Genomic DNA, 20,258 nt, shown 5'->3' with positions numbered 1-20,258 from the left:
CCCAATGAACGGAATAGTAGTTACGGAAACAGCGTGGTTCGCATTCTACGCTCCTTCCGTAACTGCCATTCACTACTATGGGACTTACGGAAACTAGTTATGCGGTTTACGTAACTCCCGACCATATAACTAGGAAGTGGTCAGGAGGCAGCGAGAGCAGAAAACGGTAGAACGGGGAGACCCCTTTAAGGCCAGGATCACACACACCGTTTTGATGCAGTTTTTGGCTCAGGTTTTTTTCTGCCAAACACACGAGTGGACACAAAATTAAGGAGATGCATCAGTCTTTTCTTTAAACCTTTCCTTCCTTTCGGATCCATTTCTGGCTTTGGCTAAAAAAAAACTGTGAGAAACTGCACCCAAAACGGTGCGTGATCCGGAGTGAGTTCTGTAACTATTTTTTCAGAGCGAAAGCCGGAAAAAATAAAAATAAAAAGAAGTAATAAAAGACACATAAACAATATTATACAAAAAATGTCATTATTGTTTATTTATTTCCTTTATGCATAAATTGTTACAAATATTTAAAAGTTGTGGTTCCAACAAAAAAGAAAAAACACATAAAAAGCAGTAGAAATGACTTGCGGGATATTCCAATTTTCGACAAGATATACATTTATAAAAAGAGAGTCAATCCGGGAAACATGTAGAGAAAGTGCTTTTATCTCAGGAAGAAAGTTTACAAAACTAAACACGTTATAAAGAAAAAAAACGGCAATGTCACGTATGGCGTCATGTGGGACGTACGGCCTCCCCCGCTCGCTATCCTCATTAGATATACACGGGAACAGGCCGTGATCGACATACTAGTGTTGTATATAGATATATAGAGGATCAGTGTGGCGCTGTCTATACAATATGAGGGGCTGCTGGGTTTTTTACCACTGCTCCCAGCTAAAGTCATCTCCTCTTCCAAAGACAATGAAAAATCCCAGAATGGTTAGAAAAATCACTGCGTTCCCTGCCAGGACCAAGCCGCACGCGCCCCAGAGGATCTGTAATAAACATAGAACAAACAACGCTAGAAATAATGTCCGGGATATTCACAAAGAGGGAAATACGTCGCAAAGAAAAACCAAAAGAGAGGATCCTGTGCCGAACACCTCTCCCGTTAGGCAGAACACAGTGTATTAGTTTGCCCAGAGTTAGGCCGGGTTCACACGGGTCGGATTCCTACGTAGCGTATCCGACCTGGAACTCGCAGCACATTCCGTCCGGAAAAACGCACCACGTCGTGGTGTGGTTTTTCGGGCGGAATATCCACTGTGGAACCCGCCCTAATCCTTTAAACCAGGTCCCTATCAGCGTAAAATGTACAAATAACAATATATACCTGCCACTAGTTCCTCCTCTGCAACACCCACCACGTCTAATCAGAGGACCCCAACTGGATCGGCCGTGTAAATGAAATTATTTTTTTTGCAGCAACCAGAAAGCACACAAAAAAGTGGGAACGCACCCTAATAAAGCTTTCCATGCATTTAGGAACTTAGGAGATTTGGTGCAAGTTTGTAATTTGTTTTTAATTAAAAATGATTTTTACTTTTTGAGAAACAGCTGCTCTGTATCCTGTATATAGAGTAGCTGTATCTTGCGCTGAAACCTGAATCCGTCGGGTCAGCGGGACGGACGGGTTCAGTGTCAGTGGGTCCTGTGTGTCTCTGACTGTCCATAACTGAGATGTGATCGATAACAGGTAGATACCGCGTGTCAGAGACGCAGGACCAGCTGTCACTGAACCCGTCAGTCCCGCTGACCCGACGGATTCAGGTTTCAGCGCAAGATACAGCTACTCTATATACAGGATACAGAGCAGCTGTTTCTCAAAAAGTAAAAACGCTCGGTGTTGCCGATTGTGATGAGTGTTTTCGTTGTCAAACTATACAGGGCCCCTTCTTGCACGCTGTGTGGCCCCGTGACAAGGTGGTGCCCTTTTAGTTTTTTATTCTCCAGTTCCTGAATGCCCACTTGGACTTCCCTAGGGTCTTGTCTCCCCAGGTGTCTTCTAGGTGTTTTAGATTCTTTGGTACATATAAAAGGCTCTTTTTTTCCGCTTCCTCCTGTATTGCGCTCGTAAAGTCCTAATAATGGCCTGGAAGTCACGGACGCGGCTACCTGGGTCCAATGGTCGAAAATTCATACATTCCTTATTATAAAAATCTATATGCGAATCAAATATGCCCACAGGATAAACTATGGTCTGACTGGATGAATAACCCGGATACCACACAGGCCGATGAAGTTTAGTGTCGGGGGTCTTCGGAGTCGTCTATGGGGGGGCCTGGGGAGCCGCAGATGAATGACAGATGTGTGACTTGATATTTATCCCATGTTTACCTTCTGCCTTTTGTACGCTAGGCTGATGTATATGGATGACCTCACAGCCTTATAAAGAACTGCTCCCAATACGCTTTCATGGACATTTGTGTACGTTCGGACATACGCTGTTTGCGCAGATCTTTTCTGTGGAATGTTATGCTTTTCTTTTTTTTTTTGTATTTTAAAATGCACAAAAATAAAACCTTCTAGAGAAAATAAAATAAAAAGCAAACCGACAACTCTGCAGACCGATACTACGACAGAGGTGAAGCTGGACGGATTGTGAAGGTGCTAATGGGCCCCTATGCTCTTAGGTTGAGGGGGCTGCAGGCCTCCTGCAACATAGGAGAACAGAAAAGCTACGAGTGGCCATAAGGGTATGTTCACACGCAGTGGTTTCAGATGTGATTCTGGTGTTTTACGCCTCGAATTACGCCTGAAAAAACCGCCCCTAATACGCCTACAATCATCTGCCCATTGCTTTCAATGGGAATTACGATGTTCTGTTCCCACAAGCCTTAATTTTATACGTCGCTGTCAAAATACGGCGCGTAAAACGACGGCTCGTCAAAAGAAGTGCAGGACATTTCTTGGGACGTTTTTGGAGGCGTTTTTCATTGATTCCATTGAAAAACAGCTCCAAAAACGCCGCGAAAAACGCGAGATGTTAAAAAAAAAAAACGTCTGAAAATCAGGAGCTGTTTTCGCCTGAAAACAGCTCCGTATATTCAGATGTTTTTTGGTCATTGCGTGTGAACATATCCTAAGGATTATGATGTAGTAAATAATAATAATCTGGGAACTTCCTAAAACATCTTAACAATTACTAACAGCCTTTGTGATGCCCTCTCCAAGAAAAGCCATGCACCTGCCAGAAAGCTTAGGCCAAAACTCATCGCCCTCGGGTTTATTTTGGGGGATGTAATAATAGCCTGGAACCAGATTCTTCAAAGCCTCCAGAGGTCGGTCCTATTTAGTTACTTGTCTTCATTATTATGAGGGATGTGAGCGCCATCTGCTGGCATTTTTTCAAAATTGCAGCATGCTCTCCCTTTCCTGCTCTCACTTTGTAGGACCATCTTCAGTGTTTTCTTTTTTTTTTTTTTTTTAGCGGAACGAATTGTAATTTTCAATGGACCATATAAGGTCATTAGAAACTTTAAAAACGTATTTTGTAGGGTAGAATGGAAAAGGAGCAGCAACACCCCCATAGTGTTTCGGGTTTAGTTTTTAGGCTTACCACATGACAACTTTATTCTGTGGGTCAATCTAATTTTTTGTAAACAAATTTATATAGTTGTACTACTTTACAAAATAAAAACTTTCTTAAAAAATTGTTTTGTGTCGCCATATTCTGAGACCAATTACTTTTTTAATTTTTCTGATGATGGAGATGTGTAAGGACTTGTTTTTTGCGGGACGAGCTGTATAGTTTTGGCATTTAAGTGGATAAACGTTCCGGATCGGATTTAGTTCCTGGCTGTCAGTGCGAGGTGTCAGCTGTAATATATACGGGCTGAGCCCGCAGCATTCTCCCCCTACTGACTATGACGTATATATACTGACAGGAAGGGGTTAATGCATTCTGAACAGACCAGTCAAGGACCCCGGGACTATTCAAACACACATGCCCTCTATAAAACATTCTTAGCACAGCTGCAGAGGAAAGAAGTGACCAACCATTATCCGAAAAAGGCCGTCCATTAAAACTAATGGAAGTTACGGAAACCCAACCCCCGTCGTCCAGACACTTATAACTCGTCTTACTGACATAACATACGGAGATAACCCATTTTCATAGATTTCATACGTTACCCACCACATGCATTCTTGCAAGAATAATGGGAAGGCCAAACGCGGAGACCACAATCCCAGTGGTGAAGAAATACGCTAGTTCCCGGCAGGCACTGCTGGCTGCGTCGCTGTCATCACTGACCCTTGTGGCAATAAAATGTGGAATAGGGCTAATGACGTAGAATATCAAAACAAAGAGTGGCCAATAGATTCTGAAAGGAAAAAAAAAAGAAGCATTAGACACCACAGAGGGCATTCCTGGGGTAAAGGGGAAAACGGGGATGGCCCTTGTAGGGCTGTGACAGGGTCAACTAAAATCTCTCTCTAATCTTAGTCTGTTCAAATTAACTATTGACCCGCTCCAGCTTCATCTAGCCCAGTAGTTCTTGATTTTCAGGACTGCAGAATCAGACTACACAAAAGGTTTGTTCGTAGTCTGTTACCATGGAGACACAAACCTCTGCAAAGGAGCTGTAGACACAAAACGGTAGGAGATTTGTAATCGAGACGATTTGCAAAGTAGCTTCACTATTCATTTCAGATGCACTCGAGCAATAAACAAAATGGTTGCAAAAGTATACACACCCTGTAAGTCATATCGCGGGATCAATGTGCAGAAATAAGAAAAACACAGTTTTTCTTTTCATTATTTACCTATGTATCCAATCAATGTAATTCATGTAATAATGTCTGATCACTTGAGGTCTAACTACTGGGACCCCACCAATGCCGAATTGCTGGGTAAAGTGCAGTTGGCCCTTAAAAGGTGCCATGTTGCAATTCCGGTTGGACGGGGGCCCATCGATTGAATATTGATGATGTATCGGATATGCCATTAATGTTTATTGTAGAAAGCCCCCTATAAATTGACTCTGCGGGTAATGCCACCAGGGAAGACATGATGTGTGCGGTCATCCCACGACTGGGAACCCAGAATATCATTAAGACATGAACTTATAAATTGGTGGCGGTCGGGGGATTAACAACCCCACAATTATTCCATATGCCCCTTATATGTTATGGGATCCTTACCTGTAACTTTCTAAGGCACATCCCAGCATGAGGAAGGTCAGACCAATGGCCCCACTAAATGACAATGCGACAAGTGCTAGAAGGAAGGAAAAATAAGAGAAGAAGAACAAGTGTAACGACCGCAAGTATCACATTTAATGTCACAATATGTCATGCAGTAAAGATTGTGGCTGAAAGGACCATTTATAAATAAAGTTTATTGAAAAGAGCAAAAAAATAATAATTACAGGGTCTATATTACAGTAAGAGGACAAATCAGGGGGACCAGTCTATGACCGCGGCATGAGACTGGGGGAACCCTCTGCAATCAGGGACCTAGAAAGGACCCCAGGGCTGTCTGTTTAGATAGCCTGCGGCGAGGCCAAATGCACATGATGCGTATTACGTGCCGAGCGGATTTTCGTGCTGTGAATCCGCAGCGTAATACACTACAAGCAAAGTAAACGAAATTTTAATAAATCTTATCTACACGTTGCAGATTTTTTTCCTGCACGTAAATTGACCGGCGGTGCGTATTTATAATCTGCAGCACGTCAATTTATCTGGCGTTTCCACTTGTGAATTGTATCGGACGAGTTTAAAGAAAATTCCCACCAAAATCCGCAGCATCATCAAAATGTAAAAACCGCGCCTAAAAATGCACTATTCGGCCAGGTTTCCCACGCGACGGATACACTGCGTAAAAACCACGCAGCGTATCTAACCTGGAACCCGCAGGACATTCCATCAAAAAACCGCACCACAATGTGGTGCATTTTTTCAGACGGAAGTTCCACTGCGGAAAATCAGCGGTAAAACGTAGTTCGTTGTCATGGCGACGCATCCCTCCATCGCAGTCCGGCCTCCCTGGATGACGCTGCAGCCCATGTGACCGCTGCAGCCTGCGATTGGCTGCAGCGGTGACATGGGATGCAACGTCATCCCAGGAGGCCGAACTGCAGGAAGGAGCAAGACGTTCTGGGTAAGTATGATTTTTTTTTTTTCCCCCGAATTTGCGTTTTTTGCAGCGTAATCACTGCAGTTCCACCACAAAAGTTGCAACACTTGGCTTTCTGTTGTGGGATTTGCATCCCCATTGAATTCAATGGGGAACACCCGCAACAGAAAAGCGACAAAAACGCAGCATAAATTGACATGCTGCGGAATGAAATTCTGCACTGCGGTAACATTTACGCAGCGGTTTTTTTTCGTAGCGTGGGCAGGAGGTTTACTAAATCTCATCCACTTTGCTGCTACTGTAAATGCTGCGGAATTTCCACACACAACTCCGTCCGGAATTTCCGCAGTGTGGGAACCCGGGGGTAGGTGCGGATTTTACCTGCGGTTTTGAGGCAGATTTCCTGCACCAAATTCCGCAACGTGTGCACGTAGCCGGAGGATACACTATACACTATGACATAAGGACACAGTGTAATGTATTAGCATATAAAATAAAGTTGTGAATAAAGTTATAAAATAAAGTTGTGAATAAAGTTATAAAATAAAGTTGTGAATAAAGTTCCATCCATGGGATTAAAGAAAAAAAAACAAACAAAAAAAAAGTCCCAAAAGTCATTATTTAGCATTAAATATATTTTGATTGCCCCTACATGACATAAAAGCAAATCACCTACACATATTAGATATCCACGCGACCGTAATTACCTGAAGAATTCATTTAACGCGTCATTTAGCGCGAAACGTGAACGGGATGGAAAATAAATGTAAAAAACCGTGCCCGAAAATCGCTTTTTCCTATATTTACGCCGCAAAAACAAACGCTATAACTCACACAGGAAATTTCTTCGACCCGTAAACCGTGCAGAATAAAAATACAATTTCGCCCGCATAAAACAAGGCCACAGATCGCCGCGTCAATGAAAAACTAAAAAAGTTATGGCTGCCGAAAGGCAGAGACACAAAAGGAAAACATTTTTAGGCCTGGTCACTAAGGGGTTAAGCAGTTGTGTTAGAATTCGAGCAGTTGTGGTGTTTTGTGCACAGAATTGCAGTAGTTGTGACATCCTGGTATTCTGTGCACACAATTGAACACTTTATGTGTAGATTTTAATCCATTTTGTGGACAGCCGTGAAGCAGCGCTGTTATTTTATAGATAGCAGTAAAGCAGATGTGATATGTTGCATAATATAAAAGAATAAGACAATACCTTTAATCCCCGCCATGTTTAGCGCAGCGGTATCTTTGGTACAGTGTGTTTACACCGCTGCTTCCTGACTCTCAGACAGTGACAGGAAACAGGAAGTGCTGCCGGGAACACAGCAACGCGGCATGCTACACGATGATTGGTCACTTTTACCTGTCACTCACATGAATCGAGTAACTGACTGGCTGCGCCAAAAGCCCGCCTCCCTCCCTGTACTTATTACTTCTGTTGCTGTGAAAACATAGCGACAGAAGGCAGATTACGATTCAGAACGGTCTGATTGGATAGGAAGAATGCGTCAGGACGGGTATGGCGAGTTTTGATTGGAGAATGGGCGTGGTCTAGTAAAGAATTGAGTTTCCATTGGACGTTCTGCCTTCAGTCAAGGAGATTGACGTGTGTGACGTCGGGTAGTCAGCTGCTTTGTTGGATTTCTGTATTATGTCGTCCATATGTTGTTGTTTTTACACTGTCTGTTTAGTTTTCTTAAAAAAAATATGAATACATTATATATAATATATATATATAGTATAATAGCATTAACCCCATCCTGAATAATCCATTTTTCGTTTTTTCATTTACGTTTTTTTATCCCCGCCTTACAAAAGCCAAAACTTTTTTATTTTTCTGTCGGCATTTTCTATTTTTTGTTTTTCAGGCGCCATTTAATGCACCATATAATGTACCGGGAAACTTTTGCTAATTATTTTGTAGGGTGGGATGGAAAAAAAACAAAAAAACATCAATTCCTCCGTGTTTTTTTTGGGTTGAATTTTGACAATGTTCACCCAGCGGTATAAATAAGGCTTCATTCACATCTGCGTCAGGGCTCGGTTCTGTCGCAGTTTTCCATCGGAATGGAGCCCTGACAGACACAACGGAAACCATAGGATTCCGATTCCATGACCGTTGATTTCAATGGTGACGGATCCAGTGCCAATGGTTTCCGTTTGCCTCCGTTGGGCGAGGGTTCCGTGGTTTTGACGGAATCTATACCGTAGTCGACTGCGCTATTGATTCCGAAAGAAAGCTCAGACGGAATAGAGCGCTGACGCAGATGTGAACGAAGCCTTACATGGTAACTTTATTCTGTGCGTCAATAAGATTACGGTGATATCAAATTGTTATCTTTTTTTTCGTTTTACTAATTTTACAAAATAAAAACAATGTTAAAAAAAAAAAAAATTGTGTCGCCATATTTTTAAACCCTTAAAGTTTTCATTAATACCATATTGGGGTACATGCGACTTATTGATCACTTGTTATTTCAATTTTTGGGGGAGGCGACCTATTTTTTACGGCGGTTACTGTGCCAGATAAATAACCGTATATTGGGATATTTCAGACTTTTACGGATGCAGCGATACCAATTATATTTATTCGTTTCGCTGTTGGCATTACTTTAGAGGAAAAGTTTTGTTTTTTTAACTTTTAATATTTTTGTTCTATATTCCTAAAAACTTGATGTAATTTTTAGCTTTTTGTCCCACAAGCGGCCTTGGACAAGCGATCGTTAGATCAGGGGGATAATACACTGCAATACTTATGTGTTGCAGTGTATTGTGCTTTTGCCACTGGCAGGACATAATGAGAGAACCAACATAGCGAAAGCTTGTGAGTCCTGCTTCCCCTGCCCCTCATAGAGAAAGCCTGTGAGTCCTGCTTCCCCTGCCACTCATAGAGAAAGCCTGTGAGTCCTGCTTCCCCTGCCCCTCATAGAGAAAGCCTGTGAGTCCTGCTTCCCCTGCCACTCATAGAGAAAGCCTGTGAGTCCTGCTTCCCCTGCCACTCATAGAGAAAGCCTGTGAGTCCTGCTTCCCCTGCCCCTCATAGACAAAGCCTGAGTCCTGCTTCCCCTGCCCCCTAGAGGAAGCCTGTGAGTCCTGCTTCCCCTACCCTTCATAGAGAAAGCCTGTGAGTCCTGCTTCCCCTCATAGAGAAAGCCTGTGAGTCCTGCTTCCCCTTCCCCTCAGAGAAAGCCTGAGTCCTGCTTCCCCTGCCACTCATAGAGAAAGCCTGTGAGTCCTGCTTCCCCTGCCACTCATAGAGAAAGCCTGTGAGTCCTGCTTCCCCTGCCCCTCATAGACAAAGCCTGAGTCCTGCTTCCCCTGCCCCTCATAGACAAAGCCTGAGTCCTGCTTCCCCTGCCCCCTAGAGGAAGCCTGTGAGTCCTGCTTCCCCTACCCTTCATAGAGAAAGCCTGTGAGTCCTGCTTCCCCTCATAGAGAAAGCCTGTGAGTCCTGCTTCCCCTTCCCCTCAGAGAAAGCCTGTGAGTCCTGCTTCCCCTTCCCCTCATAGAGAAAGCCTGAGTCCTGCTTCCCTTGCCCCTCAGAGTAAGCCTGTGAGTCCTGCTTCCCCTGCCCCTCATAGAGAAAGCCTGTGAATCCTGCTTCCCCTTATAGACAGAGCCTGTGAGTCCTGCTTCCCCTGCCCCTCATAGAGAAAGCCTGTGAGTCCTGCTTCCCCTTCCCCTCATAGAGAAAGCCTGTGAGTCCTGCTTCCCCTGCCCTCATAGAGAAAGCCTGTGGGTCTTGCTTCCCCCGCCCACACACAGTGATTGACAGCTCATCCTGTGTGAGTTTGTTTACAGTAAACGAGCTGAGCTACAGTGTAAAGCAGGTGGACAGATTAGCAGACTGAGCATCTGATGAGACAGGAAGAGAATTTCAGACGACTTTAGACTGCAATAGACAATGCCGTTTAGCTGGAGTCACTGACTATAGCAGATGGAGCAGCCACCAACACTGCAGATTAGAATGAACATCCGCATTAATTAAGAAAACAAAATTACCACCAAATATTCAACACCATAATAATACAAGAAGTCTTTTCATAAGAAAAAAATGCATGTTTAATTGCTTTAAATCACAAACAAGCATGAAAATAAATCTTTGTAAAATGTTAAACAGATATATAGTTATTTTTTTGTGAGATGATAAAATCTTTTTTGTAAGGAGTTGAAATTGAAACTTTATTACACAATGCTAAAGTTATGGGACCGGGCAAAGAGTCTAAATGGAGTAAAGAATACGGTACCATGATAGATCGCTCGATCGCTGAGGATTAGAACACACAAGAATATCTACAAACATAAATAATGGAGCGTTCATTAACAAATCACAGGATGAGCATTCCAGGTAAAGACAGGAAAATGTTTGTTCAGAAGCTCTTTCTATCGTATAATCATTATTTGTTGTTGTAACTTTATTCCTTTTTTTTTTTTTTGTCATATTCCGGTTTTGCATATAAAAAGTAGAACCCGACTCCTTGACAATATTAGGTAGAAAAAAAACAGGATAAAAATACAGCAAAATGGAAACTTAAAGGTCAACTCCACCTAAAATCACCAGTAATGATAAGGCCTTGAGATGTCCTCTTCTGCCAATTTGTTCAAAAACATCTATTCAGCCGTTCCTTAAGGTCCTATTACACGGCCCGATATGAAAACGAGCGTCGATCAATGAGGCAGTTCGTTGATCGGTGCCCGTTTGTTCCTTTCACAAGGAGCAATGATCGCTTATGTATGGGGACGAGGGATCGTTACTCAGTTCGCTCGTCCGCATACATTTCCATCATGTCGGCAGCGCGTCTCCTGGTTTACACACTAAGATGCGCTGCCGACAACAATGATTTTTAATGCTGCATAAAAGAGTAGATCAGCCGATGAACGGCGTTTGCTCGTTCATCGGCTGATCGTTGCCCTGTTCACACAGGACAATGATTGGGAGCGAGCGTTCATATGAATGCTCGTTTGCCCGATCATTGGCGCGTGTAATATGGCCTTTGGTTACATCTTTGTCAGAGCGATAATCAATATGGCCGCCATTACAGCTTCCCCAGAGGTTGTCACCAATGATCTAGACTTGCCTCACCCACCTATCACGGCTTAACTAGGCAGATTGGCCATTAAAGGGAACCTGTCACATTGCATGTGGCATCCAATCTGTAGGTATTATGTTATTGGCCAGGAGGAGATGAGCGGATTGATATATCGTTTTTTGGTAAAGGATTTCAATCTGTGCTAACTCTGGCTTTATGAGTCCAGTGGGTGGTCCTACCCAATATGACTCCGCCCATTGGACTCATCAAATTGTATTGAATCTTTTCCCACAAATCTATATATCAATCTGCTCAGTCGCTCCTGCCCTACAACATACTACCTACAAATCAGACTTCATGTTCACTGTGACAGGTTCCCTTTAAGGAAATCTGGTTACTAAACCCTATAGGAACTAGATATAACTATATAATGGCTGATAAGAATCTATAACAACTTGGCAGAAGAGGATGACTCAAGGAACTTTTATTTGTTGATTATTTTTTGGGGTTTTGGTGGTCCTCACAGAGGCGTAGCTTGTAGCTCCTAAGCATCAATGCAAAGTTAAACCAGGGCCCCCCCTAACCATCACTTGTCAATTAAGGGCCCCTTTAAGCAATGTGGTCCAGGTGAGGCTGGAAACTCTGTACCCCCTTATCAACCACACTGGGGCCTTAATGCAGACCACGGAATAAGGTGTTTCCCATAGCTGGTCCACTATGTCATTAAATGTTCTAAAGAAGTAGTCCGTAACCTCTAGCATGCTGGGAGTTGTAGTTAGACAACAGTTGGAGAGCCACGAGTTGTAGACCCACTGTCCTAAAGAATGTGACAAACACAAATTCCTGAATATAGTTTTCGGACTTTAAACAAAATTGATTGTCTCAGACACAAAATTGTAGACGTCTTCCGACACATACCGGTACCAACTATCCCACGTTTTGGGTGGTTCCTAAAGTTTTGTTGGAAAAGTTCAATGGTCCTGCCATATTCCAGAGCTGGATACTGTTAGGGTTACTCTTCCGGCCAATCAATATTTAGAGTCAGCCACCATCATGACCAAAGAAAATCAAGATGTCTTCTCACCTAAATCTCTATATCAATAAAGCGCCAATCAATGTGCCAATTCGAGAGCCAGATTAGACAACTGGGCAGTAAATCAGTCTATGTAGGGGGAGATAAAGGGGAACTCCTGAAAACTGCATTATAAAAAATGTATTCATTAGCAAGTCTAAAGCTGGAGCTTCCCTTTAAAGAGGTTCTTCAGACCGACTGGAGAACTATTCCAATATACTAAGTGTGAATAGCAATGTTCATACTGTTAGCAGGGCCCTTGGGGTCTTTGGCACTTCCTTCGTCCCCTGTAAACTAACAATTCAGTGGCAACAGGAGACCACAACCACGAGAAGACACATGTCCACAGCTAATCTTTGGCGGACAAGGGTTCAGTTTCCGGAAGGCCTTGGCATCTTCTCTTAGGCAGTGCCAGATGTCTTTTTGTCCAATGGCCGTCAAGGAACTATTAGGAACTTACAAAAGTCAAGAAAGTGCTGCATAAAATGAAGATTACTATATACATCGAACGTTTTAGAATAATCTCCAGAAAAATAAGTTTGGGTCGGAGAACCTATGGGCAAAGAAACGGTTGACCAGATGCTTTCGTCTAAGACCATATTATTTCACACAACTTTAAAGGGGAGCATGGCAATGGGGCAATAGCACCAATGGGCAACTCTATAGTTTATAGATGCAGCTATCATTGAGAGGACTTTTCAGGATGGCAACTGATCATTGTTACTCTATATGGTGAGGAAATCTTTATAGTCACAACTATCCGGAATGAAGATACATGTACAAGTTGCTCGACACCTCGAGATCCTGGCCCATTATTGTAAACATGCATCCAGTCCTGAAATGTCATGGACCACTTTTGTTTTCTTACCTTAGAGACCAACCCAATATAATAATATCCAAAATGAACATAAAATGCAATAAAATAATCAAAAACATGAACTTTGCATAAGGTTACAGACTACCTGCATCATGATTACGTAGAGCTAAAGATAATACATAAAAGTCATCCCATGTTATAGATCACATTGTAACAAAAACAGATAGAGTAATGGAGAATTCCACATAGATGCTCATGAGGACATGCCAGAAGATGACATCAGTGGGGTTTCTTGTCCTAAACCCAAACAAATGGGTCATGGTGCGACAAGGAGAGCCTAAGTGCTTGAAATCAATGGAGATCTATCACAAGTTGGTGATGTTCCATGATGGAAAGCAGACAAAGGGGCTGGGCCTCTCAGGATATCGGTGGGGTACCGACTCATGGACTCCCGATGATGTCATCTTCTGACACGTCTGTATGATATATCAAATGGAGATTTTAATTGGAATTCCCCTTTACACATATGAAACCATGTTGTTTCTCTGCAGTCTTGCTCCTCTAGAAGAGAGTGCGACACAAAATATCTTCCTCCAGGAATCTGTCAAATATTTTCTGTCTTTAGAAATAAGGGTATAGGGGTTCATAGAAACCCCCAAAAAAATGACACAGGCACATATGATGGACAAGAGCGATCCGTTGTTTTTAAGTTAATGGTTTCAACTCATGAGAATTTTAAGTGAAATTCTCATATAAATAAATTAATTAATAAATAGCCGAATAAATAAAACACTAGGGAGGGGAATTAAGACGCCCGTATTTACTGCTACACGTACAGTGCAAATGTTCAGTTTCAAAAAGAAATTTTCCAGGTCAACAATAATGCCACATTCGCCCTAACGTACATGAAATAAATGGAATTATTGAGGTTTGTAAAGAAAACCCGGGAAAGTCCGTCACGTTCATGGGTGGATGTTATACTGCACAGGAGATATGGGTGAGATATGCAGATAGGAGGAGATTAATATAATGCTTTTTGTCCTTGATTTTCAAATTCTGACCAGGCGTCGTTCAGCTCCATAAAAATCATCTTTGCATATTGCTCGTAGGGCTGCCCGGTGGCCTGTAAAATAAGCACAATGGCATTAAAGGGGAACTCCAGCAGCCCCAAGAAATCATTCCCACCACCTTCCTAAACTAGCCCACAGTGTTATTTTATTACCCTCCTGCCACCTCTAACTTGATTTTCAGATGAAAATAATCAAGCTTCGGTCCACCATGATTTTAGATATCACCTGCAGGTAGTAACTACATGTCCCAGGGTACCTTGCCCAGGCATCACATTTATCAGTATCTATAGTTATATAAATCATGCTATATTGTGAACAGGATGCAGAAGAGACATAGGCGCAAGAAATTGCACAGGAGAGGCTGCAGGCTGCGCTCTGTGCAGCAGCATTCATGTCACAGGCAGACTGGCAACTGCCTCATACTTACCAACATTTGAATGCCAAATCATGGACCATTTGTAAACCCATCAGGGAACGCCCCCAAAGGGTCATAAAACCCCATTTAATACAACATTTGCATAAACTCTGTTCCATATTGGATTGCACTGTAACAGTCCAGGCACAGTCTGCTCGATAATTTATTATTCAGAGACGTACATAGGACAGCAGTGACGTCAGACATTATTACAGGTGACCGATCACAAGGAAAACATAGATTTCACCGGAGCTTCCCTTCATAGATTGTAAGCTCTTGCCAGCAGGGTCCTCACTCCTCTTGTTTGAATTGTATATTAGTTTTGTCACTATGTAATGTCTGATATTGTCTGTACACGAACCCTCTAAATTGTAAAGTGCTGCGGAATATGTTGGCGCTATATAAATAAAGATTATTGTTATTTAATAAAATAGCAATACACTTTTTTTGTATACATTGTTTCACTGTGCTTGATAATAACAGAGTAGGATACACCATAGGGAACCCATAATTATATCTAAATGTAAACCCGTGAAACGTTTCCGGAAAGGCTGCTTTTCTGCCATAGTTTCCCTTATAGAATCCTATGGGAATGTAGAATTACAGTATTGTGGTATTCAAATATATACGTCAGACCTATGTCCCACATGTGAGATGGACAGAGCCTCACAACGACACGTTGAATTCCCTGAGCCGAGCAGCGCAGCACAAGTCGCTTTGTTACTATAGATGCGGATTATCCACACAAACGCTTTTCATGGCGGTATCCAATAACACTGAAACAGTCATGAGGATTCGCTCAGAATCTCCTCCGTACACTTTATTACCCGACAGACCACCTCCTATATAGACCATCCCTCCTACTGTCTGCCCGTATTACAGGTACAGATACTTTATGACATTGTATGTAAAGGTTAATGTCCCTGACACGATCAGGGAACAAAGCTGCCACCGCTGCTGAATAATTCATCTGTAGAGCTGTACTTGAAGGCGCTAAAGTTTTCATCAAAGTCAATGAGAGTCTCACATTTTTGAGGAGGGGGGGGGGGGGTTGGTTGTACAGGCGGTCACAGGCTGGTCACCGGGTTGGTGGAAGCCCTCAGTAGTGACGGTAATTAGAGGATTTATTTGCATAATATTAATCGGAATATACACATTTCACAGTCATATTTTCCAGTATTTTCTGTATTCTCAGCAGAAGCAATGCAGAAAGTCACAGGTGTGGGGGGGGGGGGGTATAGTTTAATTTTAGGGGAAGGGGATAGCTACTAGCAAATGTAATTAACCCCTTAAGGACGCAGCCTTGTTTTGGCCTTAAGGCTCAGAGCCCATTTTTCAAATCTGACATATTTCACTTTATGTGGTAATAACGTCGGAATGCTTAAACCTATCCAAGCGATTCTGAGATTGTTTTCTCGTGACACATTGGGCTTTATGTTAGTGGTAAAATTTGGACGATATATTCAGTGTTTATTGTTGAAAAATTGCAAAATTTAGGGAAAATTTATAAAAAATAGCATTTTTCAGAATTTAAATGCATCTGCTTGTAAAACAGACGGTTATACCACCCAAAATAGTTACTAGTTCACATTTCCCATATGTCTACTTTAGATTGGCATCGTTTTTTGAACATTCTTTTATTTTTCTTGGACGTTACAAGGCTTAGAACATAAACAGTAATTTCTCTTTTTTTTAAGAAAATTTCAAAAGCCTTTTTTTTAAGGTACCTCTTCAGTTCTGAAGTGGCTTTGAGGGGCCTATGTATTAGAAACCCCCATAAAACACCCCATTTTAAAAACTAGACCCCTCAAAGTATTCAAAACAGCATATAGAAAGTTTTTTAACCCTTCAGGCATTTCACAGGAATTAAAGCAAAGTGGAGGTGAAATTTGCAATTTTCATTTTTCTTGCTGAATTTCAATTTTATTCAATTTTTTTGGTGTAACACGGAAGGTTTTACCAGAGAAACACTACTAAATATGTATTGTCCAGATTCTGCCGTTTTTAGAAATGTCCCACATGTGGCTCTAGTGTTCTCGTGGACTAAAACACAAGCCCTAGAAGCAAAGAAGCACCTAGTGCATTTTGAGGCCCCTTTTTTATTAGAATATATTTTAGGCAGCATGCCAGGTTTGAAGAGGTGTTGAGGTGCCAAAACAGTAGGAATCCCCCAATAGTGACCCAATTTTGGAAACTACACCCCTCAAGGAATTAATTTATGGCTGTTGTTATCATTTTGACCACACAATTTTTTCACAGCACCTATTTTAATTGGGCTGTGAAATTAAAAAAATGAAATTTTTTCCAATAAGATGTCATTTATGATCAAAATTTCCTATTTTCACAGGGAACAAAATACCCCATTTTGTTGCCCAATTTCTCCTGAGTGCAGCAATACCCCATTTGTGGCGATAAACTGCCGTTTGGGCCCATGGGAGGGCTCAGAAGGAAAGGAGCGCTATGTGTTTGTTGGAGTCCAGATTTTGCTGGATTGGTTTTCGGGTGCCATGTCGCATTTGCAGAGTCCCAGAGGTATCAAAGCAATGGAAACCCACCAGAAGTGATGCCATTTTGGAAACTACACCCCTCAAGGAATTCATTTATGGGTGTTGTGACCATTTTGACCCCACAGTTTTTTCACAGAACTTATTTGAATTGGGCTGGGAATTAAAACAAAATTATTTTTTCCAATAATATGTAGTTTTGGCTGAAAATTTCTAATTTTCACAAGAAATAAAATACCCCATTCTGTTGCCCAATTTGTCTCGAGTGCGGCAGTACCCCATTTGTGGTGATAAACTGCCGTTTGGGCCCATGGGAGGGCTCAGAAGGAAAGGACCACCATTTGGCCTACTGGGGATTTTTTGGTGCAAAGTCATGTATGCAGTAGCCCCTGAGGTACCAGTACAGTTGAAACCCCCAAGAAGTGACCCCGTTTTAAAAACTACACCCTTGAGGCATTCATCTAGAGGTATAGTGAGCATTTTGACCGGAGACATACACCCCATAAACTGTAATGTGGGTTCTCACGGGTACGTCAATACCCTACATGTGGCTGTTATCAGCTGCCTGGGCACACAGCAGGGCTCAGAGGGGAAAGACGAAGGGGGATAAGCTGTGCGGAGTGCATCAGGGTAAGTAAAACTGGGGTAGATTAAAAATCATGGGATGTATGATAAATTTTTAAGCACTCTTTCATACGGAGCTCTGGTTTTTCGGGACACGTGTCACATTGATATATTGTGTCCTTCCTTATCGCCCTCTTATAGCAGACTTTGTACCTCTTTTGACTTTTTTCTTTCTTGCCAGTTTGGGGAACTTCTCCTGGAAAGTGTTGCCCTGTTACGATGCGTGTGGCCCGCTTCCAGAAGTACTGGGTGCCCCCCCCCTTCTTGGTCCATAAAAATTAGTTTCTTGATAATCACCTCTTGAAATTCCAGGAAAGTTCCCGTCTGGCCTGTACATCGATGTAGCACCTACACATTGTACAAAGCCATCTGTATGAGGTGCCCGGCCAGCTTCTTATACCACACCGCATGGCGCTGTAGGGCTTGATCTGACAAGTCCACCCCTCCCATGTACCTATTGTAGTCCAGGATGCAGTCTAGTTTGGGGGTCTCTGTACTGGTACCTCGTACAGGTACATGGGTACTGGTGTGACATCTCTCTTGTCCTTGTACTTGAAACACAATATGTTGCTGCTAGATTGTGCCCTGCTCTCACCCCTTCTGAGCGTTTGCCCTGCAGAGTCTTAGGGAGGCCTCTCAGATTTCTTCTAGCAGTGCCGCAGGACTTCTGGAAGCGAGGCACTTGAAGAGTGGGACACTGTATAAAAATTATCCAGGTAGAGGTGGTGACCCTGGTCCAGCAGTGGGTGCACCAAATCCCACACAATTTTTGCATTAACTCCCAGTAAGGGGGGGGTGGCATTCTGTGGGCTGAGCACTGGTGTCCTTCCCTTCATATATCCTAAATTTGTAGGTATACCCTGATGCTCTCTCGCACAACTTATACATCTTTACGCCATAGCTTGCCCTCTTACTCGGCAGGTACTGGCGGAATTGAAGCCTCCCTTTAAAATGTACCAGGGATTCATCTATAGAAATACACTTCTCGGGGGTGTACGCTTGGGAAAACCGGGCACTGAAACGGTCTAATAGGGGTCTCCATTTATACAAACGGTCAAAACTGGGGCCATCTCGTGGTGGGCACGGCTCATTATCAGTATAATGTAAGAAGCGAAGTATTGCCTCATTTATTTATTTTTTTAGGTTACAGTTCAGTTCTGAAGTTGCTTTGAGGGGCCCATATATTAGAAACCCCTATCAAATACCCCATTTTAGAAACTAGACCCCTCAAAGTATTCACAACAGCATTTAGAAAGTTTATGAACCCTTTAGGTGTTTCACAGGAATTTAGAGCAAAGTAGAGGTGAAATCTACTTTTTTTTTTGTCAGAAAATCATCTTTATACCATTTTTTTTATAACACAAAAGGATTTATCAGAGAAACTCAACTCAATACTTATTGCCCAGATTCTGCAGTTTTGAGAAATATCCCACATGTGGCCCTCGGGCGGTAATGGACTGAAGCACCGGCCTCCGAAGCAAAGCAGCACCTAGTGGATTATGAGACCTCCTTCTTATTAGGCACCATGTCCGGTTTGAAGAGGTCTTGTGGTGCCAAAACAGTGGAAACACCCAAAAAGTGACCCCATTTTGGAAACTAGACCCCTTGAGGAATCCATTGTAGTTTTCTTGGGGTGCATGCGGCTTTTTGATCAGTTTTTATTCTATTTTTAGGTGGCGTGGTGACTAAAAAACAGCAATTCTACTATTGTTTTTTTATTCTATTTTTTTACAGCGTTCACCGTGCGCTATAAATGACACATTCACTTTATTCTGCGGGGCGATACGATTACGGCGATACCAGATGTTTATAGTTTTTTTTTATGTCTTATGGCGTTTGCACAATAAAATACGTTTTGTAAACAATCATTCACTCTTTGTGTTACCTTATTCTAAGCGCCAGAACTTTTTTATTTTTCCATCAATAAAGCCGTGCGAGGACTTGTTTTTTGCGTAACGAACGGTAGTTTCCATCAATACCATTTTTCGGTACATGCGACTTTTTGATCTCTTTTTATTCCATTTTTTGCGAAGTGAAGTGACCAAAGAATTGTGATTGTGGTTCGGTTTATTATTATTTTCTTTTACGGCGTTCACCACGCGGGATAAATAATGAAATAATTTTGTAGTTCAGGCCGTTACGGACGCGGCGATACCAATTATGTATAGTTTATTTGTTTGTTTATATATTTTTATTAATAATAAATGACTGATAAGGGAAAAGGGGGGATTTTTACTTTTAATACTTTTAAAACTTTTATTTTCTTATTTTTACACATCTTTTTTTTAACTTTTTTACTTTGTCCCACTAGGGGACATGAGGGCAGGAGGCCCTGATCGCTATTCTAATACACTGCACTACATGCGTAGTGCAGTGTATTAGAACTGTCAGCTACTCACTGACAGCAAGCATAGTGGGTCCTGACTTCGTCAGGACTCACTAGGCTTCCGTCTATGGCATAGCCGGACGCCATTGTTTGGTGTCCGGTTGCCATAGTCACCATCGCCGGCTGCTATCGTGTAGCAGGCCGGCGATGGCAGCTTAACCCCTAAAAAGCCGTGATCGCTATTGAACACGGCTTTTCAGGGGTTAATCAGCGGGGACACAGCGATCGGTCCCCGCTGTAGGAGCTGTGACAGCTGCTGTA

The 20,258-nt window shown here is 42.4% G+C and overlaps 2 protein-coding genes across 4 annotated transcripts in view; both read right to left on the bottom strand.

Annotated features, from left to right (window-relative positions):
• Positions 1-463: 463 nt before the first annotated feature.
• Positions 464-7,402, bottom strand: LEPROT (leptin receptor overlapping transcript). The gene is made up of 4 exons (XM_075832090.1): positions 7,293-7,402; positions 5,146-5,221; positions 4,139-4,325; positions 464-995 (listed from the first exon to the last, which is right to left on the bottom strand). Exons 1-4 carry the CDS (start codon positions 7,306-7,308, stop codon positions 879-881), a joined length of 396 nt encoding a protein of 131 aa, XP_075688205.1. The 5' UTR covers positions 7,309-7,402; the 3' UTR covers positions 464-878.
• Positions 7,403-10,117: 2,715 nt separating this feature from the next.
• The window catches only part of DNAJC6 (DnaJ heat shock protein family (Hsp40) member C6), a 77,795-nt gene continuing 67,654 nt past the window's right edge, over positions 10,118-20,258 (bottom strand). For all 3 annotated transcript variants that reach the window (XM_075832776.1, XM_075832774.1, XM_075832775.1), the window contains one exon: positions 10,118-14,121. In XM_075832776.1, the coding sequence (XP_075688891.1) occupies positions 14,020-14,121 (102 nt within the window). In that variant the 3' untranslated portion in view covers positions 10,118-14,019. The remainder of the gene's footprint in view (positions 14,122-20,258) is intronic.

The sequence above is a fragment of the Rhinoderma darwinii genome, chromosome 7, assembly GCF_050947455.1.
Source record: "Rhinoderma darwinii isolate aRhiDar2 chromosome 7, aRhiDar2.hap1, whole genome shotgun sequence".
NCBI classification, from domain to species: Eukaryota; Metazoa; Chordata; class Amphibia; order Anura; family Rhinodermatidae; genus Rhinoderma; species Rhinoderma darwinii.
This window is presented reverse-complemented; position numbering and strand designations above follow the sequence as displayed.